This window comes from Hippichthys cyanospilos, chromosome 1 (assembly GCF_059441005.1).
Source record: "Hippichthys cyanospilos isolate Australia breed blue-spotted pipefish chromosome 1, RoL_Hcya_1.0, whole genome shotgun sequence".
Taxonomy (NCBI): Eukaryota; Metazoa; Chordata; class Actinopteri; order Syngnathiformes; family Syngnathidae; genus Hippichthys; species Hippichthys cyanospilos.
The window spans coordinates 12,253,621-12,278,976 of record NC_142369.1 but is presented as its reverse complement, the minus strand read 5'-3'; the positions used below and the strand labels follow the sequence as shown (position 1 = coordinate 12,278,976).

Genomic DNA, 25,356 nt, shown 5'->3' with positions numbered 1-25,356 from the left:
TCCCTAATGAGACAACATGGATCATTTCCGCAACGTAAATTTCATTAATGCATTTGTTGAGGGTTCGTCTTTTAATGAATGTCAGTTACATTCAATAAGCAGCCAGTCAAGACTATTGGGGTAAACAAAGAGGAGACTGATGAGTTTGTCAACAGGACATTTTATTTCATAGTAGTGTGTTCTCAAATGACAGTAATATAGTTGCTGACTTGACGAGCAGCGCTGCAGCTAAACTCACAGCGGGACTACTTGAAGCAAATGGTATTTTTCTTAGTCGTCCTCTTCTTGTTCCAAACAGAAAAAAAGCACAAATGTGGCAACACATGGTGCAAGGTGATCAGATAGGTGGGGATTAAAAAAAAAAAAAAAAAAAAACATTAAAAGAGGGGGGAAAGGATCAGAATATGGCACATTTGGTCCACCTTGGAAGTTTTATTATGTCTTAAAAACATGTCATAAACAGAAAAAAAAGAACATCTTAGTTGCACGTGTAGCACAGCATTAACGACAGCAGAGTGGAAACACGAGTGTGGGGAGCGCGAGTTGAGAACAGGGCGGGGAGCGCGCTAACTTTTAACTTGGGAACATGATTCAGCCAATCGCTTCTTTTCTCCTTGGTACAGTAATGAGGGTGTGGCGAGGAACTTGGCGACCAACGGGGACGGCGTCAAACATTCACAGGAAGTAGTCAGGAGTGCGTCTGGTCACATGGGGCTCGCCGCGGCGAGGGGCAGGGTCAAACTGAAGACTAGGGAGGAAAACAAATATGCATTATTGATGGTTTTAAATGGCTGATTGATTGACGACCAGCGCCGTTCCGAACTTACAAAGAGTACTTGAGGGTGTCGTCCAGTTCCATGATGGCCGCCTGGTTTCCGCAGCGGTAGCAGTAGTTGGGTGCGCTGAAGATAGTCACCACATTCTTGTCGTGGCCCCAGTTGTAGCCCTGCATGCACAACACAAACTTTAACACACCGCATACACCAAATCTAGTTGCTTAGCAACAGGGGCGATTGCAAGCTCACGGCGCTCCATCACCACGGAAACTGCATTTAAAGAAAACACAAAAAACAGTGGTTTTAAACGCCACAGGAGGGTTACCTCCATGACCAGCTGATGGGCACGTGACACCAGTGTCAGGCCGTTGGCATGGTTGAAGGTTTCAGAGATGTCCTGGCCGAAGGTGTAACCCGCACCTCGAGGGGAGATGCCCCAGCCGCCACGGTCGTCTGGGTCTGACCACAGGAGGTCACACATGGGGCCCTGTGATGAACAGGTAGGAAATCCATTAAGCACACCTAGTCATTCCTAACATTGACAACAATTTAAAAAGGAATCTGTACCTCATGCGGGACCTCTTGCAGGCGGTCCAGAGCTCGTATGTGGTCCAGGGTGTCTATGGAGGGCGACAAGCCTCCGTGGAGACAGAAGATCTACAAGAACAACAACAAGATCGTGACAAATTTGAACCCCCCCGGGAGGCGGAACGCCGAAGGGCGCGCCCACCTGTCCGTCGACCAGCGCAGTGAGCGGCAGGTAGTCAAACAGGTCTGTGAAGTACTTCCACACATTGGCATTGCCGTACTTCCTCAGGCACTCGTCATAGAAGCCGTACACTTGCGTGATCTGCCGGGACTCGTGGTTCCCTCGCAGGATGGTGATCCGCTCTTGAAAACGCACCTGAATGCACCAAAACGCACACGCAAACCATTAAGCCTCTTAAAAGGGACCGCAGACTGGGCTGAATATTGACTCATGTAATAGGTCTGTTTGTAAATAAAGGTCATTACTGTAAGCCACTCAATGGAAGAACTGACAGGAGATTTAAGGGCTTTTTTGGTTTTTTTGGAACTGCTTACAGCATTTTGGAACATCTAAGAATTGTGTGGGGACTGCTTGCTTGACGCCAAATTCAACTCCATGTTCAGCTATTTTAGAACAATTTTCCAGATCCCCTGACTCAGTCCACTCAAACTCTTTCAAAGCATCAAAAAAATCCCCTAAAAAGGTGGAAAAAGATTCGCAAATTTCATCTCTTACTTCTATGTCGCAAAACCTGCCATTTAAACAGGGGCCACAGTCTTTCTATTAGCACGGCATCAATCTATCTAGTTACAATAACTACGATGACAGACCTTTAGCGTGACGAGCAGTGTGACCGTCTCCACAGAGTAGTAGCCTCTGTCCACGTAGTCGCCCATGAACAGGTAGTTGGTGTCGGGGGACTTGCCGCCGATCTTGAAGAGCTCCATCAGGTCGTGGAACTGGCCGTGCACGTCGCCGCACACAGTCACCGGGCATCGCACCTAAAGTCAGCAATTAACATGTTCATGACTTCATGCTGGTATGTCTACTGCTTGACTACAATAATAATGCACGATGGGAAGTCTCACCTCCTGGACGTTAGACTCCTTGGTGAGAATCTCCTTGGCCTGGACACATGAAAAATGTTCAAGTCATGAGGTGTATTGTACCAAAAAAAAAAGTAAAGTAATAAATAGGCTATCATGTGAATGGTCATGTGATCTCCAAGCATCACACACACACACGCCTCACTTCTGTTGGAAATGTGTACTATTTCCTTCATTGCTAAATTAGCAATTCACAACAACGCAGTTTTCTATTTTCTTCATTGATAACTTAGTAAATCATAACGACTGGTTTAATATTTGCTAAGTACAGGACTTGCTATGAAAGGACAACAAATGATTTTCTATGTAAAGCATAAAGCTTGAGATGACAATCTTTTTAATTTCTTAAAAGAGAAAGATGAAAGACTTAATTAGAATGCAAATACCATGGACTAACGTAAAGGCTGAAATGAGAGATGACCTTATTGTCGTTCTTCGGCGCACTAATAAAAATTATGTGACAACAAGTATACATGCTGACACCTGAAAATGAAATGACGCGCCAGCAATGTTGATTTTTAATTCGGCTACTCGTCATCTCATGACATGACATTAAACAGTTGAAAAAAAAAATCCCGTCGTATGTAACTCTTATCGCATATTTTAGAATCTATAAAAGCAGTTAAGTTCTTAATGAGCCTCGTCAGCTTTGGGCAATAAAGCAGATGATCGATAAAGGCTGGGCGCGGTACATAAATTCATAAAATGCATGCGCACAGGAAATAAATCCATCATCTAGTTAACGGTTATGCGCGAAAACACCACCAAAAGATTTTAAACATATGTCACAATATGACATTTGTCCAGTCATGACTTAAAAGCGTAAAACGACGAGCAGTAAAACCGGCTCCGTCTATCGACTGAAACGAGGGCAATTGCCGTCTATTTGGAGCCTCCTACATTCCAAGACGACGATTACAACGAACCGATAGTTATCAATCGTTTAAAACTGAACCGTCTGTGAACATGATCGATGATAATTACGCGTCGGGAGCTGACCGGAACCCGGTGTGAATTAGCCCCGAGTAACCACTAAGCTCCAGAAATTAGTCTGAGCCAATTTCGCAATGTAGGCCAAAAGCGAGGCTTTCGAAATGTTAAGCGATTTAAACGAAAAAAGCCGGTGGAACTTACCTTTTCACAGAGTGTCCTCACTTGGTTTTCAGAAAGCTGCTTGCACTCGTTTAGCTGTTCAATCCATTGGTCTAACTCCTTCGTAAAAGCTTTGTCTTCCATGACAGCCGCAGTAGCTTCGCTAAACTAGCTGCGTTAGCTACCTTGAAAAAAAGAGGCCTGTTTCGAAGCTAACTGCGTTAGCTTTTAGCTCGCCGTATTGTTAACCCGACCCAGTCCCGCCAAACTGGTCACAAAATCTTCGATTCCACCGACAACTAGCGAGCCGTTCGGTCGAAATTGATCATGATAAACTACAGAAGGTGAAATAAAGACGAAACGAGACGGATTATATCGCCCAGGAGGAGTGAGGAGGTCAGAAAGTCCCCGTTGCGGCAGACCGTAGCAGCAGAAGGCAAGGGCTAGCCAATATGCTAAAAGGGCTAGCTACAATAACATCCGGGCATTTCAGGACCGGCCGCAGATGGCGCACAAGCGACATGCCGTGGAGGTATTGTGAATTGCAGCACTTTCTGATTGGCCCTTGCGGCAAAAGGGCGTTTGTCTATGACGTCACACGCACTTCCCGGTATGCAGTGACAAGGCGATACTGTACTTAATAATATTGCAAGTATCTTAACAGAAAAAAACTTCTTTTGGTAGAAGTTGAAGTAATCTTAGGTCATTTTATGTTATTGAATGTACATAATATGGAAAGAAAAAAGCAACCTATATTTGAAGAAAAAGCGATCTAATAATGTAGATGGCTACAATTTTGATCGTGTATTTATTTACATTGTTTATTTCCTGATTAAACCAGTTTCTCCTTTCACTCACACATATTCAGTCGTTAACCTTACCACAACAATACATGAAGGAATAGCCTTTTGCGTTGTGCTCTTCTGTGTACGTATTACATCAATGAGCAATTTATTTAGATTTTATTTTGGAGAATATTTACAAAAATGGCTAAGGGGATTGCATAAGAGTAAACTATTGATTTTATTGAGTACATGTTTTGACGAATAAAAGTGAAAGTTGCCACAAATAGGCCTATATGTAACAAAGTACAGTTGTATGAACTAAGTACAGTAAGTACAGTAATTTGTAATCCGTTACATGACAACATTGCCTCCCATAAAAATCTCAAAAATGGTTTATCCAATAAGTCCCATGACAGTATGAATTAAAACGACTAAACCGTTTTGCCTTTGTTACATCGCTTAATGTAAAAAGCATTTTTAACCTTATTGACGAGGTTTATTCTAGTTGATGTAAACAATAAACAGAGACGATTGCACAGCTCTACGATGGCCAACTCTTAAGGGCAGAGCCACCAGTTACGTACGATTCAAATAATTTTCTGATCAGCAAGCTTTGCTGAAGCGATTGTGATCATTTCAATCAAATTTGTTGGAGCAGGGAAACTTCACAAACATACACGACAGCTGTTCCCCTGGGACCGAGTGTGCGTGAATATGTCGAAAACAATAATTATAATAATACATTTAAAAACACAAGAAAAATGATAGGTCCTGTGAATTAATCAACTCTAACCGGAACTGGATGGGCGGTGCGTGTAGCGAAGCACACTCCACACATACTCAGTGAGAGATCGTGCGTAATGAAGCGAAGCGCACGAGTTTGTCTTTCACTGCAATAATAAATTCATATTATTGCTCTCTTGTTTTTATCGGAAACCCAAGACTGCGCAGGCGACAACGCGATCGCCGAAGATGGCACATTTAACGGCGAACCCCGCTGACAAGGAACGGTGAGTTGTTGCTAGCACGGCTAAAGCTAAGTGTGATTAACGTAGACAAAAGTTTTTATCTTAAAAACGGTTATGTCAGTTCATTTCAATTATCATTGAATACATTGCATTAACGTTTTGAAGAGTTACTCCAAATATACGTCAGGCGCATTGTTTTTAATTGAAATGGCGTTGCTGCAATGCATGTCCTTACGTGGTACTCGTACATTGCGGCCGCCAAGCATGACGTGGTCAACAAGACCCCTTGAGGCACTTTAGAGTCAAGTGAACCAGATTATAAATTATTTTACTTTTAAATGGTATTTACACTAAAGCTAACCATGTATAAACACCCTGTTGCTCACACAAATGAACACTGTTTTATAAGTGACATATTTCAGTTGTAGGTGTGATCAATGTCAATGTCTATTTAAAGTTTTAATTTTAATTGAACATATCCCAACGATTAAGTTTTGGATGTCTTCTATTGTTTTAAGTTTCCTAGCTCTCCCTGTCTAAATTCCCTTCACGCATTTTTTTTTTATTGCTGTCAGAAACTTTGGTCGTGTAATGTTAGCTGTTGACGTTTTAAGAGATGCATACGCTGGTGTTCTAGTTGGTACCGTCCGTAAATATTGGAATGTAAATGAACAAAACTCAAAACTTGCATGTGATTGCACAAAATTGTTGTTGTTTTTACATTTTAAAATTTTTTTAAAGCTACCTGAAGTCAATAGATATTGACTGTACATTCACAGTGGACATTTGCACAGATTTTTTTTTTCCACCAACAACTTTTACTATAGTTATCATTGTGTTTAAAGTAGTTACTCTTTAATGACCTGATGTGTATTTTGTGTGTGTTATGGTTAGGTTCATTTGTGTTTATCCAGTCTACATCAACAGCAAGAAGACTTTGGCTGAAGGACGAAGAATCCCTGCTGAGAAGGTGATACACTTACACCATTCTTACATTTAAAAGAAGTTAAAAAATGTAATTTTTACATTGTTCACTTGATGTGTGAAACAAAATGGACATCTCGATGCAGGCGGTGGAGAACCCTTCATGTACAGAGATCCGTGACGTCCTGACAGCGGCTGGTGTGAACGTCCTGGTGGAGGTGACAACTGGCTGCTCCTTGTGATGTTTTTTGCACACAGAGTCACCTCATGAGTGGATTGTTAATTGTTTTGCTATTCTGTGTCCAGAATAAAATGCATCCCAGAGAGTGGAACCGCGACGTACAATTTCGAGGTCGAGTCAGAGTTCAGCTGAAGCAGGCAGACGGCACCTTGTGTCACAATAGGTTTTCCTCGCGTAAGTGGGCCACATGGAAAGGACATGGGTAATACGTGGCAAAATGGACACAAACAGCATCAATTCCAATCCAAATTTGGTCTTAAATCAATCATAACCAGAAACAAGAGAGGGGCGAGGGCTGTCACCTCAAGCACAACTAGACTTAGGAATGGAGTAGATTTATCTCAAACCAGGAACAAGTATCAAAATCAATACCTGACCTGAAACAAAACTAAAAGTAGAACCAGAATTGAAACCATATGTCTGACAATAATCCGACTCTAAGCCAAAAGGACTAGAACCAGAATCAAGCAACCCTAACCCTAACCCTCTGGCAACACGATTTAAAACCAGAAGAAAAAACAACAAATACCAGAAGAAGAAACACAATTTGGACTAGGTCATAAACGAGAAGTAAAACCAGGGACGAAACTAAAGCAGAAGCAAAAATCTGGATTTAGATCCAGGGCTTGAATTCAAATTCAAACTAAAGGAAGGACTCAAATTGGGTAAGCAACGCAGTGCCTGTGGGCACCAGGTAACCCCCAAGGACCACATGATTAGCCCGCAGGTTTGTTCTTCAAATAGCTCACAAGTGATGAAATTTTGTTCTTTTCTAGGATTTTACAACTATACGTTTGCTACATTTTCATTATTACACTTGATTTACATATGTACTACAGCTCATTTTTAATTATTATGAGAAGCCAAGAACATGATCACGGTCTTCACTTAAAAGGCTATAACTTTAATGAACCCATAACAATAACATTATGACAGATACTCTGAGCAAATTTCAGAAGTATGTGTCAAATTGGTAGCCTTTCGTGTTACTCTGTACCAAAGAAGCAGCTCTCATTTTCCGTTTTTTTCCTGCACGAGAATATGAGCTGGAAGTTAAACCAGGAGCGGAATTAACGGGCTAGAATCAGATGTGGGAGCATCTGTATGACAATTAAATCATAACATAATTGTTAGCTTAATACTAAGAAATAATGTGAAACATCATATACAGGAGGTGGATTCTAGCTGAACATCTAATGATCATTATAGCTTTGTAAATATCTGCTGATTTGAAACTTATCAAGCAACAAAACATACACATGGATTATGATGTGGATGGATAATAATGTCCAGCAACTATTCTCTCTTCTTGAAGGAAACAAATATCAGCAGTATGATTCCACATTTGTGCACGTTACAGGCAAGGATGTGATGTTGTACGTGTCTGAGATGATCCCCAAGCTGAAGAGTCGCACACAGAAGAGTGGCGGTGGTGAGAGCAGCTCACAACAGAGTGATGGTGGAAAGAAGACCAAGAAGAAGAAGAAGTGAAGCCTCCTCACCCTATTTTTTCTTTACATCTTTTCTTTATTTGTTTTTTGTTTATTTTGGCATGAGCAGACGGTTTGTACCGTGTCTCAAACAATTCGGAACTCTTCACACTTTTGTTCTATTTTGAAAACCTTTGCAAGTCCTGCATCAGGACTTTGGTCTGATTTAAAAAAGAAGAAGCAAGCGGCTTAAAATTCTTGAGGAGCAGAAAAAAAAAAGATTGGTTATTTGGTTCAATTTTGAAATTAAAAAGTGGAATTAAAAAGTATTCATGAACTGCAAAAATTAACTGCTTAACTCCTCACAAATGCATACATCAGTTGCACAAAAAAAAAAAAAAAAACTACGGGATGTTGTCTCTGAAGTTCATCTCTGAACTTGGAAGCATTTTGTGTTTGGACTTTTGGACTAATTTGTCTTAATGTATTTGTGCTATAATTTATTAAGGCCATAGGATAAATTTTCAAAACCAGAATACCACCTAGAATCACAACTAGTCTGAGCCTAAAAAAACAACCACATTCAAAACCAAAAGACCTAAGCTAGAATCACAACTGAAATCTGCAACTGTCAAAACCAAATATCAAACCAGAAGGCAGAGAAACAGACTCCAAACCTGGACCGATATAAGAACCAGCATTAGATTCTAAACTCGAACACTTACAATCAAAACAAAAATCTGTACTAGTGACAAAACCAGACATAAAACCATAAGATGAATAACCTGAACCCTACTCAAAACTATGACTTTTCAACTAAAGAAACACAACTAAAGCCTAAACCACAAGATCCAAGACAACCAAAAGTAGAATCTGAAACAGCAATAAAGCAATTCAGAGTTAGAACCTGGATAAAATGTGGAGTAGACCAGAAGCAATATCCAAACCAGAAGCAAAAGCTACAGTCTGGTCTTCAAACAGATCCAGAATAAAATGAATTATTAGCTTATAAATTGTATTAATAGTGACAAAAAAAATCAAAACATAAATTTATTCATAAAAGACCACAAAATCTCAACCAGATAGTGACAAGGATCAAATCATATCTATTTGTAACAATATATTGTTACTGTACAATCAAAGAACTTGGATGGAGTCGTGGCCTTGAAACGTAGCATGGCCTTGTGGGATGTTTACCCACGTTCCTAGGCAACGGTAGCCTAGTGAACCGTGGAAAACGTTCACACGAAAGCCCAACAAGTGACGTCATCATTCGACACCAGAGGAGCGGTTGAACGGCTGCGTCGCCGGACTCGGACATGACTGGCGTTCACCTCGACCCGAGCCGAGCACCGGTTGCTTTCGGGCGGCTGGCCATTCCGGAACTGTTCGCTCAGCTGGTGGAGCCCGACTCTGCCAGGAGGCTGCGTGCTCTTGCGTCCCTGTGTGACCTCACACACGACCCCGAGCGACTTTATCAAGTGGTCACTGAAGGTAAATCAAAAATACTGTAATAAAACATGTGATAATGATAATTCAAAAAAATCTGCCTGTCATGCTACCCAGAAATGTCCACGAATTTTTTTTATTTAGTTTTTTACGGTGAGCCAGCATATCATATGGGTTTTAATGAGTAAAGACTAAAGAGTGCCAACGTGCACATTTTACAGGTTTTCTGGACCAATTGGAAGTTCTGTTGAAGGATGAGGATCCGGCGGTGAGGGCCAGAACCTGCGAGCTGCTTCATCTCGTCACGAGTCACAACATCGGAAGGTAAACATCAAGAATGCGAAGAATAATTGGAATGAAAACTTTGATTGTGCATTCTGTGATATCTCCAGCAGATGGCAGCCCCATCGGAAGAAGGGAAGCTGATTAAAAACAAACATTTGTCTTTTTTTCTTTGCAAGACTCAGTGTCAAAACCAAATGTCACAAATTTGATTTCCTTGATTGATTAACAGACTTCTAATATGATTCAAAAAGGTTTATTAGCACAATTGCATGCAAACACTATAAATCCAACAGTGGACGCTACATTCAAATAAAGTTAAGTACAGTTTTAAATTAAGCTCACGTTCAGTTCGTTAGAGCAGTGGTTCTCTCCGCTTTGTAAATAAAATTTGACTTGACCACTTCCATCGAGTGAGGAAAAGGCAAAAGAAAGGCTGTCCAAATAAAGAAAATACTGTACAAAGAGGATTACGTACATCAATTTTTTGTTTTGTTTTTTTGTTATGTTTCCACAAACATTTGCAATGGGGGTTCTTGGAAAATTTGCTTTCTTAAAAAGGGTCCCTGACTCCAAAAAGTTTGAGAACCCCTGCTTGAGAGACTTAACAGTGATCCTTCTTTTATCACGGGGTTTGCAAAAATACCTGCAGTAACCAAAATCCGTGAAATAGATAGAACAAAAAATTATATATATATATATATATATTTTTTTTTTTTTGGGGGGGGGGGGTTGGTTTTTTGTTTTTTTGTTTGTTTTTGGTTTTCATGTTTTTGTATTCCTCCTCAGGGAAGCCCTTTTGTCCTCACCACTCCTGGATCGTCTGTCCCAGCTATTGGACGACCCATCTGCCCTCTGCAGGACACGAGCCCACCGCGTTATAAACAGCTTGGCACTGCTGCCCGCAGGTAGGCAGACGCACCTTGATGATATATTAGATTCACATAATGTTTTTTTTTATTTTTTTTTATGTTGATGCATATCTGACAGGCGCCAGAGCCTTGCAGGCTTTAGTTCCTAAGCTGATGCTGAAGCTGCAGGAGGAACAGGAGGAGGAGGAAGAGGAGGTGCAGGCCCTGCTGCTTTCTACCCTCAGCTGCTGCTCGCGACTGGACGCCGGGCCGGCCTTGTCCCACCGCGGTGTCACGCTCATCGGACGCAAGTTGTCACATGCCTGCTCCAACATCAGGAGAGAGGCAGCGGGAGCTATGATGGCGCTCAGGTTGAGACCCTTGCATCTCTATGTGTTGCTATGGCGGTGAAATGCATCTTGGGAGTTTAATTGATAACTTTGTGCTCCTGCTGGAACAGGAAGAAGTAGCGAGCTACATTCCATTACAGTAGCTTTATTTAAGTAATTTCTGAGCTAATTTTTAGTGGTTGAGTATTTTTAATGAAATATACTTTTTCTTCTTTTTCCTTATATTATCGACCTAAAAACAAAATTTCAGCTTATAAGAACACAACTTTGTTCACTGATTACTTATTCAAGTCTTTATTTGAACAGCTAGTATTACAAATTTTGGCTATCAGTGGCGGGCCGTGCGTTTCACATATTTCACACTCAAGAAGACATCATTGACTTGGTTCTACAGTTTGTCTGTGCATGTCAGTTCCAACAGTAACTCCTTTTTTTATCATGTTTGAATTCGCTTTAAATAAGGCTGAAAATGACTGCTCTACAGAAGCACAGGACACAGGGATTGTCACAGCCAAGCTTGGTTGACCTGCATAGCACTGCCTCCTATGCTGAGTATCCAATCACGGAGTGCATACATGTCACGTTCAGCGTGAGGCTTTCTACCTGGCCTTACTGTCGCTATCTCATGATCTGATTGGCTATTACAACTTTCGATTAATTTTATGTGCCCATTCACTTACAGTGCACAGACGCCAGCAACTGTTGATTCTGAAGGCCTCAGGCAGATTTTATACAGCCTGGCGACACAAGTTAGCTGAATTCTGATTGGATGAAAACTCTCAAAAACTACAACATTTGAAGGAGCGTACTCAAGTGGCTATAATATGATAATATGATACGAAGGGAACAGAAAATGAAAAAAAAAAATTATATATATATATATATATATATATATATATATATATATTTTTTTTTGTTATATATATATATATATATATATATATATATATATATAATATTTTTTTTTTTTAGGAAAAATTAATGAAAAATGACATTGTGTGCTAATTTAGTGTTCCAGTTGAAGGCAAGCGTCAGGTGTGTGAGGCGGCAGTACTTCCCGTCCTGGCGGACCTCCTACGAGACCAGGATGTGGACGTTCAGGCCAATGCTGCGGGCGCCATCATGAACACCGTGGTCATTACTACAGGTAATATCATTCATAACCAAGTGACGTCCTCTCGACCAATCAGCGGCCTCTTGTCCTCTAGGTAAGCATCAATGTTTGGAGCTGGATGTCCTACCGGTCCTGTTGCAGCTTCTCTCAGAACGCAAACAATACGTCGAAGAGGAGCAGCAACGTAAAGCGCTGGTCCTGTACTCGTTAAGAGCTCTCACCTCATTGGCTGAGGCTCCTGATGGGCGTCGCCGCCTGCTCCTGCAGCTCCCCCTGCTAGTAGGGAGAAGCGAGCCCCCCGAGGAGGACGCCGACATTCGACGCGCCGCTCGTACTGCCATCAATGTTGTCACCTGGACCCCGTGATGACGTTGGTCTAACCCAGAGTCATCAGCGTGACCTCAGGCACCAGAAGGCCCCCAAGAACCAAACAAGTAGCCCACGGTACTGCTCTAAAAAAAAGGTGATGCGACATTGTGATTACTTAAGAATGCTGCAGAAATAATCACTAGAAAATGTAAACATTTTCAGAAACCTACATCAATAGCATGGAAGAGTGTTCCATTTTGATACTCATTAATCTGTTTTTGGCTGTTAAAAAATTTGATGATTTTTATGAGAAATTCCTATTTTTTTTAAATGTCTTCACTTAGGTGAATTACTAAGAGTATTTAATTCAAGGTAATGTGATCAAACTTTCCAATGTCCATCAAACCGGTATTCTTTTGCATTTATCAGTCCCCATCATTTCTAATTTGAACAGTGGATGCGTTGGTGTTTTTCGTGGTTTTTCATATTGCTATTGGAACAATTAAATCATGCCAATATGATGTCACAGCCACATTCTGGCCGATGCTTTCTGTGATTTGTCTTCACCTGTGAAGGCCTTTGAAATTGGAGATTCAGGGTTATATACATAAAACTGACATGACATTCTGATGACTGCTAATGTGAATACTAATGTCACGGCACAGTATGTTGTGACTTATATTGATGATTGCTAATATTAATATGCCTATGTCATTGGGTTGTGTTAGCTTAGTGTTGCAATGAAAACTCATTGAAGGGATAGTGTGTAAGATTTAGGCCGTTTTTCATTACAGACAGCAGGGGGTGCTGCAGGTGCTGCATTTACCATTGTTCTGGAGACGTGCCACCCCCCCATGTAATATAGTTTCATGATAAGTAGAACTATGAGTATTCATGTATTTTCTGAAAAACGTGTTTTTCTGTATTTCTGCAATAAAAGTATTGCTTTGGCGCCATCCTGTGGGATGATATTACCAAGGTAATTAATTACGTTTTACTTTGGGGCGTTTTTTTTTTGTAAATCATTTTGTGTGGCATAGAGGCAACACAAAGTGTAATAATGTTTTTCACGCTACTATGAAAACGCAATTTGTGTCAGTGAGGAAACATAACAAAAAGATGTCTGATTGGCTGTGAAAGCAGCTTCAAGGACTATTTGATTCAGAATGGACTTTGAATGACTGACCCGCTGATCTCAATGGACGTATATTAAGGTCAGTGCACTCATTCAATTACATATAGCGCCTTATCCTTTTTGTAAGCCAAAAATGACAAAATAGCAGTCAAAACCTTTTAGATTTTAAGTTGATATTAATATTGTATTTGAAATATGAAATACTACCCACAGTATTATTCAGACATTTTCGTAGTGTAGCGTAAATGTATTTAATGTTTTGAAAGACATCCCCTACACACACACACACACACACACACACACACACACACGTACGCACACACCTACCTCGACACCCCCGAGGCTGCGGCTAATGGACTGCTCCACGCACATGCACGCACGCGCGCACACGCGTCACATGAAGCGGCGAGAGCGATTGCGGAGGTTCACTTTCGTTGGCTAGCTCACCCGCTGGATGCTGCTCACACGCGCAGGACGCGCGAAACGCGCACGCACGGACGCGCGCAGGCAGGTAAGGAGAATCATATTTCTTGAATTATGTCACGTGACCCGCATAAATGTAATATAATCGATATATGTGCGTGTGTGGTCGTGGTACAAGTCTATGTGTTGGATTTTGCGCTATGTATCGTGCGCGTGCGTTCCTGCGTGATGTCGAGGGAAGTGAACTTGATAGATGACCGTGACCGTGTGCGGATGCGCATCCATCCTAAAAAAAAATCGGGAGCGTCAACGTCAAAAGACACGCTTGTGAGTGGCGGGAGTTTGACCCGATGATTGATGTATGAATGATAATGCAGTGACGTAAGAGCGTGCGTAGGGTGGAGAGGGGGAGAGGAGGAGGGATTAAGGAGGAGAGAATGGTTTTTATATAACACTCTCAGGCAGACTCACTCACAGGTATAAACCAATGCAGTGAACCCCCGTTTATCACTGAGGCACGATTCAAACAAAACAAGATGCCAAGTGTTCTGGCTTCAATCTATTTATATGTCTGAAATCTTTGTTGGTCAATATTTATAAGTATGGGAGCACATGTCTACTGTAAAATGATCTAATAAATGAGATCCAAAGTCTGTGATGTGGTAAATGAAAAATAGCAATAACAAAATAGCATTAGCTTAGCATCAAAAAGCCATTTGACGGACTGCAATTTATTCCAAGTGGTAATATCGCATCACTTGATGCAGTACATTTACAGTAATTGGGTGTCTATGGGGACCACGTTAGGTGTTGTGAAAATCCCGAACAAATTAAATATAAGTGATGACATTGTTTAAAAAAATAGGGGCGACAGAACACAGCATTGTTATAGAAACAGCGTTCCTGTTTTCTGAGAGATTTGCACTCAGTCGAGTACGTGCATGTGTGTATTTTTAAAATGCTCACTTTTATTAGGTACAACTACTCACTAGTGTGTGGATATGTAAAAACGTTCCTTTTATTCGATACACCTGCCACAATTTAGGCTGATGCATCCTCACATCACACACACTTAATAACTGTGTGTATGTTTTTCAAGTTGGGCCAAGCGCAGAGCTGTCCAAACTCGGTCCTCGAGGGCTCGGATCCTGCATGTTTTCCAGGTTTCTTTACCCGACGCACCTGGTTCAAATGATCAGTATGCTCAGCAGATAACGATCCTGATCATTTGAATCAGGTGTGTCAGGGAAGAAACCTAGAAAACGTGCAGAATACCGGCCCCCAAGGACACAGTTTGGATGCCCCTGGGCTAAGGCAATCAGAGTATTAGCAACAACCTGGGATCTATATTCTAATTGAAGCAATCTTGGCAATATAATATCCAAAGTTGTGCATGTGTATTGTTAAAATGTCCATTTCATTAATTAAGCTAATCCGTATGTTCAACTAATTAGGTACACCTGCTCATGATTGGGTGTGTATTTGTGTGCACTGAAAATAACAATGTTTTTGGGCAATTTAATATTACTTGAATTCATCACAGCTTAGATGCTTCTCTTCTAATATTTACAAATTTCAGGTAGAATATAGAACGCGATTGATTTCAACTCGAATTTTGATGTAATTTCAATCTAAATCATGCATTTTCTACTCAAAAATGTACACGAAGGCAAAGTAATGATTTCTTGCCTCCCTCCTGATCTTCACCTCTTTTTCCCTTCTCATCACCGTCGTGCTTCCCAGCCGGGATTTAAAACAAGAACTTGAGGCAGATGTTCTAACCACTTTCACCCAATTCTTTCCATTTGTTGTGTGTGCATCATTGATTTCCTTGTACAGCATTTTCCCTTTTCCATCCCTTCTCCTGTGACTTACCTCCTTGCCCCTATTTTTCCTTCCCTTTTTCCTCATTTTTCAAAATCCCGGCTTGTGTTTTTTCGGCTTCCTATATGTGTCCTGAATAGTAGTTGTCCATTCTACCCGTGACTAAAATGAGCACAAATAAGCATATCTACATAAATCAAAATTAACTTAATAGCTTTGAAACCAAAATCATTAATTTCAAATAAACTGATGTAAAAAATGCACTTCAGAGGAGCCACATGGTCATGTCACGTTTTCAACTGTACAAGAGAATATGAGGAACATCATTATACAGTATTGTTGTTATTACGCAAACACAACAGCATTATGACAGCAAAAACATGCAGAACGTGTACATGTGTCATGTCGACATCACAGCACACACAAGAGCATGTGGTAGCTTAGTCTCCGAAGGCAGAAAGTCGCCCTGACTGACGAAAGCCCCGCTGCTTATCTGTGTGAGCAGCAGGGGGCTGAGGGGGGGTTATGATGCAGGAATGAGGCCACAAGTGCAGTCAGTGCGTGCGTGTGTGTTTAGATTGACAGAAGACACACAAAATGATTCCAGCGCTAGAATGTTAAGTCGCTGACCAAATTGACAGATGGACCCCACACACACGTGCATAACCACGATGTGTTGTCAAGGCGACAGCACCACAAGTCATCACGTGTTTATCTCCCAGGTGGCATCTCTTTTTTAATTTTTTTTTATTATGTTTATTTTTGGTACAAAGATAAAGGTAAAGATGATTCTGGACATTTCCCAGTGTCCCCATGAAGTCAATCACAACTTGGCCAAGCCAATAAGAGCCTCAGCCAATGACGGCGGCCGTTAGACGTCGATGGCATGTGGGTGTGGTCACATGTGTGTTCGGTGAAGATAAGCTATGAGGGGCCATTGGAGACAAAATTCAGGATTACCTCACACATGCTCTTGTGAGCACTACCAAAATGCTCTCACACACTGCTGAAATGTTCTCACACATTCTGAAAAGCTCTCTCACACACACTACTAAAACACACACATACTAATGAAATACGCTCACAAACTTTCTCTCACACACTACGGAAATGCTCACACACACACACATGCTCTGACACCCACTGTTTAAATTTTTACCCAGACTACTGAAAGGCTCTCACAGTCACACCACCAAAATGCTCTCACATTTATGCAGAAATCTTCTCACGTAGCCAAATGAATTCCTTTCATCTGCCATACATCATACATTTGCTTGTATAATATCCTAAAATACATGTTTCGGTAGTGTGTATGAGAGCTTTTCAGTAAAGTGTGAGAGGTAATCCTGAACTATAGCCCTGATGACTCTTTATTACAAGGGCACACAATGTGTGTGTGTTTGTGCGTGTCTATCTGTCTGATGTGTGCATTACTGGGTTTGTGATTGTGTGTGTTTGTGTGCGCGCGTGTGTGCACCCGTGTCTGTGTCTGGGTTTATGTGTGTTTCTGAGTTTTTGTGTGGCTTTGTGTTTTTTTTCATTTGAGTGTGTCTGTGTGTTTGTCAGTCAGCTTGTCTGCTTTGAATTTGTGTCTGCCTGTGCGTGTACAGTATATGTGTTTATATTAATGTGTGTATCTAATTACCGTACCGCATGTGTATTTATACCTGTGCATGTTTGTTTGTGTGTGTATGTGCTGCATAGTGAGTGTAAGTGCGTGTGTTTGAGAGTGTGTGTGCTGGATATGTCGTTGACTGCGCAAGTTTTGTATGTTTGGCTTCAAAGTGGGTCATGGTAATCTGCTGACTCAAGCTTTCACTTTCATTACTCACGGCTTTTTACAGCAGCTGTAAAATTTTCCAGAAACATCTACAGAAATCATTTTTAAGGGAAGGAGACGGAAATGATGTTGTTCTGTGAAAGCAGCGCCGACACGTAAGCCTCCGAAGCTTCCCGCTTGTCCGGCAAACATCAGCGGAATGCTGGCAGATAGCAGCTGGTTGCTAGGAAACGACCGGCAGCACTCCACCAATCAGCCGGTGGCGACATGCTGGAGGTGCTGCTGGCCTAAAATAGACCCTCCTGCCATCACACAAACACACACACACACACACATATAAAGACAAATTCCTACATTTCCCATAATGCCTTTTGCAATGACTTGTAGTCATGTGAAAATGAGTACATAAACTATTTTTGTATTTTACTTTTTATATTTGGGAAAAATGCAAAACCTTGGAAACAGCTGTATGAAATTTCCCTTCTCTTGTGCCATCTTTCTTTCCTTTTTTCTTTGTTTGGATGTAAATGAGCTCTTTAGCTCATTAGTAGCGGTCACTGATTGTCTTGATGCTCAGGTCCTGAGAGCACGCAGACCTTCACTTATTTACACATATATACACATAACACAACACACTGGGGGTTCTAATTTAAAGTGACCTTTTTGAGCTTTTGTTTCACGATAGTGCATTCAAGGGCTGTAGGACAAAAGTAGGATTCATCATCAATCCCGTGGTCGCTTAGCAATGATTCCTGTCAGTCGGATATGACCATAGACTGGGTTAGTGATATTATGGGATGGGGGTGGTGCCACTCACAGGCGTCTGAGTACATCAATGCTATCCTCCTAGACTAGATTTAGTGATCCTCATATTGATCCATTGTTAGTGATCCCTCTCTCTTGAGACTAAAACAGGAAGTACCAGCATCTTCTGTGACCTTGAACAAGTCAGCATTTGCTTCACTTTCCTTCTTGCTCCATGGTCAGCCCAGATTCCAAGTGTCCTATGAAGATGTGTGGGATTACAATACATTAGTGGTTGCACATTTGGCGACATGAGTTATTAAAATAAACCAGATTGATAACATTAACTTTGATGTTAGCGCTGTTGATATTACACTTCACAGTCTCCACTTTGCTGCATCGCTTCGTTTTTGTTGAACCGTGTGTCATCGGTGGAGATGACTCATCCAAATCAACATGTTAGATGATGATCATGTTAGCTCATCACGCTGAGATTACAATTCGCACTCTGCACCATATAAAGAGAAACAACATTTATTATGGGAGAGAAAGTGACTTCACCCCCCCAGATGACCAATGATTCATGAATAATAGCTGTCACTCGTGAATACTTAATGAGTGGTTTATGCATAATTAACTACATGAGAGCACAGATCAATACATGAGTCAAGAGATGATGAAAAGTTAAGTAGGCGTCAATCAAAGCTCATGTTGTACCGCACACGGTGTCTGTCATGAAAGAGTGTGTGTCTTTGTGTGTGTGTCTGTGTGTTTAATACACATGAGTAGACTATTATTTGTTCTATATTAGAATGACAAGATTCTGGAATGATCTCTTTGTGTTTCAGTGGACCATCCAGAGCTGAGGTCCATTGTGATGTTGTGTACTTGTTGCTTGTACACATTTGTGTGTGCGCATGTGTGTGTGTCGATCACATTTTTGTATTTGTGAGTGTCCCCATGCTCATCTTTTATCATCTGAGTATTTTTGAGCTCAGCATTTTAGCACAATTATAGGCGCACACACATTTTCAAACACACACACAAAATTGCTTCATACTTATCATGTACAATTACTAACTTTTTGTGTACCAGGGATTGACCAATCAGCTGCCACCATGATGATGATGCCAAAGGTAAACAAACATTTGTGTTAGCTGCTAGCATTAGCCATATTTGATTCACGTGTTGCATGCAGAGACCTCAGACGTCCCCGGGCAGCGTTCTGTCTCTGCGAGGTGACGCCAACGTTCCGGGATCCCCCGCCGCAGCTATCGTGGTGAGGGACCAGCTTCGACTTGAAAATTGCATCAGTAGCCCCCTTCTTCCTCGAATCCCGATCCTGTCCCCACCACAGGCCCGGGTAGATGACGGTGTGATGGTCTACAAGGATCTGGCAGCTCTCCCGCGGGACAAAGCAATCCTGGACATCGAAAGACCAGACTTAATGACGTATGAGCTGCACTACAACTACAGTCCACTGGAGGCGTCGGTGAGTCATTCGGCTTGCTCTGCAGAAAAGATGAAGAAGTTTAGCTCTTGTAGTATTTCTTGTATGTATGGTGGTTTAATTCTATACCAATTTGTTTTAGATACTTTAATTATTTTTTGTTTTATGCCTCTGTGTTCTGTGAAAGGAATCATATGTTGTTTATTTCTTGTCTAGAATAGCGTGCATTGCTATCCATCTATGCAATCCTAGTTCATATCGACCCAGTCCTTAGATAAAGCTGTTTACGCAAGAAAGTGTGAGCTGGGACCTTGGCCCAGCTGTTGGCGGCGCCCGGCTGGCTCTTTTTTGTTATGACTTATAATGTGCAATGCTTTGCTGAATGAAAAAAAAAAAAAAACAGGCGGGGACGGTTGGGCTTCAAACGGTTTTGGCAAGCATGAGAGTGAGAGCCAAGCCTTCCCTTTGCCGGCAAAGAAAAGTCAATCTTGGTTGGTTTGAGTTACTATTTTGCTGCTTAGCAGCTGGGCTTGTCTTAGTCTTCTTTGAAAGATTTCTCTGTCATGTTCTTTTAAGCTATTTTTAGTTTGAATATGTGGTTGTTGCATATTTATTCTGGCTTTCTATTTAGTTTTGTTGACTTTTTGTGAAAGGAAAATTCAGCCACAAAATTTTGACTCTGATTTTGAATGAATAGTTTAATTGTTGTAGTGTTACAATTTTGTTTTAATCGTTTTATTGTCTGTTGTTTTATTCATCATGTTTGGTTGTGTTGTGATGCTTAACGACATGTTTGTTGTCTGTTGTGCAGAGGTCGCTGTCTCCTGCCTCGTTCTCCCCTGCGACCTCTCCTGAGGTAAGTCAAAATTCACGATGTGTGTTTCTGCTTCCTCTTGATTTGCCTCAACCTTTCCAGGAGTCCAAGGTGTGGCTGGAGAAAGGTTCTCCTGCCTCCTCACCAGCTTCCAGTGACAGGAAACGCAACAGCGGCAATACCACGCCGTCGCCACATACACAACAAACAATTCACACGCAACACACTCTACATACACAAAACACACAAACTTCCAAGATCCTGCAACACTTCCACAGGCCTGGTAAGCTTCTTTTTTTGTATCAACTATACTGTACGTTGTAGGGGTGAGCAAAGTCTGCACTGTGGCCAGCAAAAAAATTATATTTCACTGGCCCACTACATATAGTATTATTTTATTTGGTAAGCATAAAATGTTTGATGTTGCACATTGAACAAACACAAAAACAATAACAAATTGTAAGTAAAGAAAATTCTGCAAGATTGAAATATTTTACTTTCCAAATCAACAAGCTCCCAACTCGGTTCCCATGCTGAAATGGGGGGGGTTACACTATTTAGAATGTATTGAACTTGGTGATGGCTATTAAGTGTGATTAATGTTAATTTTAATGTTGCAGACAATGGAAGTAACATCTACAAGAAGCCTCCCATCTACAGAAGAGGTCCGTTCATGCCATTCATTCGCTGTTAGCATCATGAGCTACTTTGACCTCACATCCGTGTGTGTGTGCAGGCATGTCATCGTCAGCGCTCACCTCGGGGAAGCATTTAGAAGATCTCATCATTGAGTCGTCAAAGTTTCCCGCCGCAGAGCCTCCGGATCCAAACGCCCCCTCTAAGATCGAGACGGAGCACTGGCCTTGTCCCCCTTCTGACGCTGTCTTTGGTACGATCCAAACATTAAGCTTCTCCTTTTCCCTGTAAAATACCTGAAAATTACGAGTTCATTCTCCAAAACAATAAGGCTTTATTCTTACAAGTCTACGTCTTCTCTGATAGCATGTGTATCCTGGTAAATTGACATTGCACATATAGTGCTTTTCTACCTAGCTCATTAATGCAGTCTCACACCAGTGGTGGTAAACTACATCATGTAGCCACAGCCACAGACTGACGGAGGTGAGGCTTCCATATTGCAGCGGGATTTGTTCCGTGACCGGACAACCCGCTCTACTGCCTGAGCAGTGTGTGTTCATCAAAGTTCTTTCTTTCTTTCATTCGGCTAACATGTTATTCTTCCCCCAGAGAAGGAGAAAGCGAGTCGCAGGGGTGAAGGCAGGCAAGAAGAGGAAGAGGAAAATGAGGAGGACGATCAGGTTTGGGGGTTGCAAGCTCTTCACAGGCAGGAACTCAACAAGGTGGGAATGGGCATGGCTTCCCAACATGGTGATGCCATGAGTGTGTTCATAATGACATTATCTATGTTTTGGCTTCAGATACAGTCCAACCTGGGTAAGATCATCCTGAAGGAGGAGCTGGAAAAGTCGGCAGCTCCACTAAGGAGGAAAACACGCTCTCTACCGGACCGCAGCCAGCACACAGGTACCATAGGTATCTTATGATGACGCCATCAAGCCCACTTCCTGTCCAAACAATCCTCACACAGTGGTTACTTGAAATAGAGTGCCCTAACTTTGGTGATTTACCATACGTGCCTGTCAACAAAAAAACGAGAGACAGCGAGAGAAAATAACATAATGGTCTCAAATGTTGGAACTGTAGTGACATCTAGTGGTCATGTTTAGGACCACAAATAATGGAAACGAAAGTGCTGTACAAAACTTTCAACGCAAATGTATGACGTGCATCATGGTTTACCAAGTCTTTGGTCTAGCCTTGATGAGTTTGACCGCCACACGGTAACTTTTTATCTCTTCTGCAGGCGCCCCTACTTCTCGCTCCGTTTGTTTCCCAGCATCCTCTGGGGCAGGCCTAACCAAGGTTAGCCTGTGTGTGTGTGTGTATGCGTATAATTAATTAAATGTGGCGTTCAGACACTAAGTGTTGCATTGTTTTTCCTGTAAATTACAGTTGCAGTCAACAGAATTCACCGTGTCGGAGAAGCCCGCTGCAGGTAACCCCAAGGGTGCTTCCAACCTGCGTGCTGTGTTCAAGTGTCCTAATGCGTGTGTGTTTGTGTGCATGTGTGTGTCTCCCGCAGGTGTTCAGGTAGAGTGTGTCTTCATCATTGTGCAGTGTGTCGGCCATGTTGTGGTGATGTTTGTGTGTTTGTGTGTCAGAATGGCGAAGCTGCGATGGACCGAGGCCATTCGCTGCCAAGTGTTCTGGAGCCCAAGGTAAATATGTGACCCTGTGATGACATCACACAGGTGGGCTTGTCCAAAGTGGTCAATACAACAACACTTTTTGTCAGATTTACCCTTATGAGATGCTGATCGTCAACCATAGAGGACGAAGTAAACTTCCTCCTGATGTCGACAGAACACGACTCGAGGTAATAAAAATAAAAACTGTTGAAAATGTTATCAGATGCTAACAGATAGCGAAATAGCATCCAAGCTAGAGAAGCCCAATTTGTTACTCATGACAATAGCTAAATTGTTACCATGCTAACACATGCTATGCCAACATACTGGCATGGTAATCCGTGTGCCCCGTAATCACATATAACGTATTAAAAAAAATAAAAGACGCAATGTTAACATGGCAAAAAAGCTCGTAAGTACATTGATTACGATTTTCCTTCTTAGCTATTTTCAATTTTTGTTTCAGAGAATTGAGGATATACTTCTAACACAGCAAGATTGCAACTCAATAATGAAAGCGCTTAAGCAAATCATTAATGCCTTGTATTCTGGTACTAACCCTAACCCAGCATGCCAGAAGATGCTAAGCTAAAGCTAATCTTGTTGCGTGTTCTTGCAGAGGCATCTGTCGCGGGAAGAATTCACCAGCGTGTTTGCGATGACTCCGGAGGAGTTTGAGCAACTTTCTCTCTGGAGGCAGAATCACCTGAAGAAGAGGGCGTGTCTCTTCTGACTGCCACGCCCATCCAGCTAAAGACTTACCCACTCCACACAGGCTAAAAAGCCGAAAGAGAAGCCAACATTAGCTTTAGATGTGATTGTAAAAACATGTTGAGCAGGTACCAAATTGTTGCTTTCACTGTTGAGAGGAGCTGTCAGCTATGCTAATTTTAACATTGGCGCAACAATGCTATTATGATTGCTAAAACATGTTGAGCAGTTACCGCAAAAGGTGGCTTTCAACCTGAAGGAAAGCTCCAAGGGAAGCTAATATTAGCATTAGCTTGACAAGGCTAATAGCGAGAACACAAGGGCCAGTTTATTGATGTTAACGTTAGCAGTGATTGCTAAAACATATTTATCTTCAATCTACACATGATGAATGTTCAAGAACATTGGTTCCCAACTTTTTTTTTGTTTTGTATATCGCTGAAAGCTTTTGACACACATACAATGAGTACCCCCTATCTTATACGGTCTGATGATTGCCCATAAGAACGTAATACAACTGAAATGTATGAAAATCCTTTCAGTTCGTCTCCTCAGTCACATTATGTAGAATTAAGAATTGACATTTACCAGTGTTATGTGAATGCAGCACGGGCACTACAGTTTTTCACAGAGACCGTACTTTTAACCATATGCCAAACGAGGCAATCCAAATACAATTCGCTATTGGTTTTGGTGTACGTAGAGCGGAATCTACAAAACTTGGGCAACTCGCACAACTCTTCCCAGTCAAGTAGAATGCCCTCAGAGGAATCCCCTTCCTTCTCCGTCTTTTTATTTCCGATTGGCATACTAACCTTCTGTATCTTTTTTTTTTCCGAATTTATTTGCGTTTGGCATCCAAACCAGAACCTCGCTCGGCTGCACACATGACACAAACTGACATCCAAAACGTGATTTGAATTTCGTTTGCAAAAGTTTTCCCCTCCTCCTTCTGTTGCTAAAGTAACATGACAGCCTCCATTTGAGCGGTGATCCCCATGTAATATAAATAGCGATTACTAGACTTCCAATATTAAACAAAAAAAATGTTGATTTGATAGGACACATTTATTGACACGACTGAAATTTATAGTAGGTTTTTAAAATGGATAGCTCCCTAAATATTACACATTGTCCCTTTAAACATTAATTTTCAGGCATTATTTTTTCATTTCAAATTCAGCAGAATAAATTTGCCATGAAAATAAACATGCAGTATAACTTCAACCATTTGAAATCAAAATAAATCGTGACATGAACAATACATGAGTCTCACCATGGAAGCAAGGTGCTTATCTTGCAAATAGAATGTTAAGTATTTTCGTTTACCTGCTGCAAAGTGCTTGAGTACTGTACACCTGGTTGGGAAACACTGTTCTCGGAGCCAAACGTTAATTACATCTATTGATGGCTACTGTCCAGCTAGCGGTTAGGGTTTAGATGATCTTATCTTAGCATACTGACCAGGACAAAAGCTAAAATCGGCAGAAAGAAAGTAAATTTAGAGAAACGATGTGATTTATTCATCAGCTTCTTTTGGGCTCATGCAGGCACATACTAATGACATCATGTTCACGGCATGTCATCCATTTTGAATTCTCTGCCAAGCAGTTGTCACCATTTTGAATGATGACATTTTAGATATTAAAAAATGAGATTAGCGCTTTGTTTTGATAGTTTTTGGAGTAAATATAAGTCACTAATGACATTTGTGTTGTTTTTATTTCTAAATTTTTGGATGTTTTTGATGAATTATAATGCTGAATTTTGTGTTACACGCCTGCTGCATGCGTGATCTTAACATGTGACAGGATCCATAACTAATCAGCATTGAATGAAACATCACTGTGTGCTCTCAGCTCATTGACATATATTCTTAATAATTTAATATGATACAGGGCCATTTCAGAGTAGTGCTGTTGTTTCTTATGTGGATGATGAATGTGATGTGAACGATGATCACAATAAACACACAATAAACTTTATATTTGTCAAAATG

At 41.3% G+C, this 25,356-nt stretch overlaps 4 protein-coding genes across 5 annotated transcripts; 3 read left to right on the top strand and 1 right to left on the bottom strand.

The window, feature by feature from the left end:
* Positions 1-140: 140 nt before the first annotated feature.
* On the bottom strand, positions 141-3,969 carry LOC148429230 (serine/threonine-protein phosphatase 2A catalytic subunit beta isoform). The gene is made up of 8 exons (XM_088415720.1): positions 3,546-3,969; positions 2,394-2,432; positions 2,136-2,306; positions 1,507-1,680; positions 1,344-1,433; positions 1,102-1,263; positions 828-946; positions 141-748 (listed from the first exon to the last, which is right to left on the bottom strand). The coding sequence occupies exons 1-8, from the start codon at positions 3,645-3,647 to the stop codon at positions 676-678; spliced, it is 930 nt and encodes a 309-aa protein (XP_088271846.1). The 5' UTR covers positions 3,648-3,969; the 3' UTR covers positions 141-675.
* A 1,125-nt stretch (positions 3,970-5,094) lies between these two features.
* On the top strand, positions 5,095-8,180 carry srp19 (signal recognition particle 19). Its single transcript, XM_088409046.1, has 5 exons — positions 5,095-5,298; positions 6,151-6,226; positions 6,327-6,398; positions 6,487-6,595; positions 7,782-8,180. Exons 1-5 carry the CDS (start codon positions 5,261-5,263, stop codon positions 7,910-7,912), a joined length of 426 nt encoding a protein of 141 aa, XP_088265172.1. The 5' UTR covers positions 5,095-5,260; the 3' UTR covers positions 7,913-8,180.
* A 136-nt stretch (positions 8,181-8,316) lies between these two features.
* On the top strand, positions 8,317-13,162 carry rsph14 (radial spoke head 14 homolog). Its single transcript, XM_088409033.1, has 6 exons — positions 8,317-9,345; positions 9,522-9,624; positions 10,372-10,490; positions 10,573-10,804; positions 11,794-11,930; positions 11,992-13,162. The coding sequence occupies exons 1-6, from the start codon at positions 9,171-9,173 to the stop codon at positions 12,261-12,263; spliced, it is 1,038 nt and encodes a 345-aa protein (XP_088265159.1). The 5' UTR covers positions 8,317-9,170; the 3' UTR covers positions 12,264-13,162.
* Positions 13,163-13,809: 647 nt separating this feature from the next.
* LOC148429227 (dematin-like) lies at positions 13,810-25,354 on the top strand. Of its 2 annotated transcripts, XM_088409022.1 has the most exons (16): positions 13,811-13,852; positions 19,208-19,248; positions 19,311-19,391; positions 19,470-19,604; positions 20,374-20,418; positions 20,479-20,659; positions 20,997-21,041; positions 21,113-21,265; positions 21,625-21,737; positions 21,816-21,921; positions 22,262-22,320; positions 22,411-22,453; positions 22,541-22,548; positions 22,620-22,676; positions 22,754-22,834; positions 23,266-25,354. In XM_088409022.1, the coding sequence occupies exons 2-16, from the start codon at positions 19,231-19,233 to the stop codon at positions 23,377-23,379; spliced, it is 1,239 nt and encodes a 412-aa protein (XP_088265148.1). In that variant the 5' UTR covers positions 13,811-13,852; positions 19,208-19,230; the 3' UTR covers positions 23,380-25,354. The 2 variants fall into 2 exon arrangements, 1 of the variants encoding a protein (XP_088265148.1); XR_015864904.1 differs by lacking the exon at positions 22,541-22,548 and having other exon boundaries at positions 13,810-13,852.
* Positions 25,355-25,356: the final 2 nt, after the last annotated feature.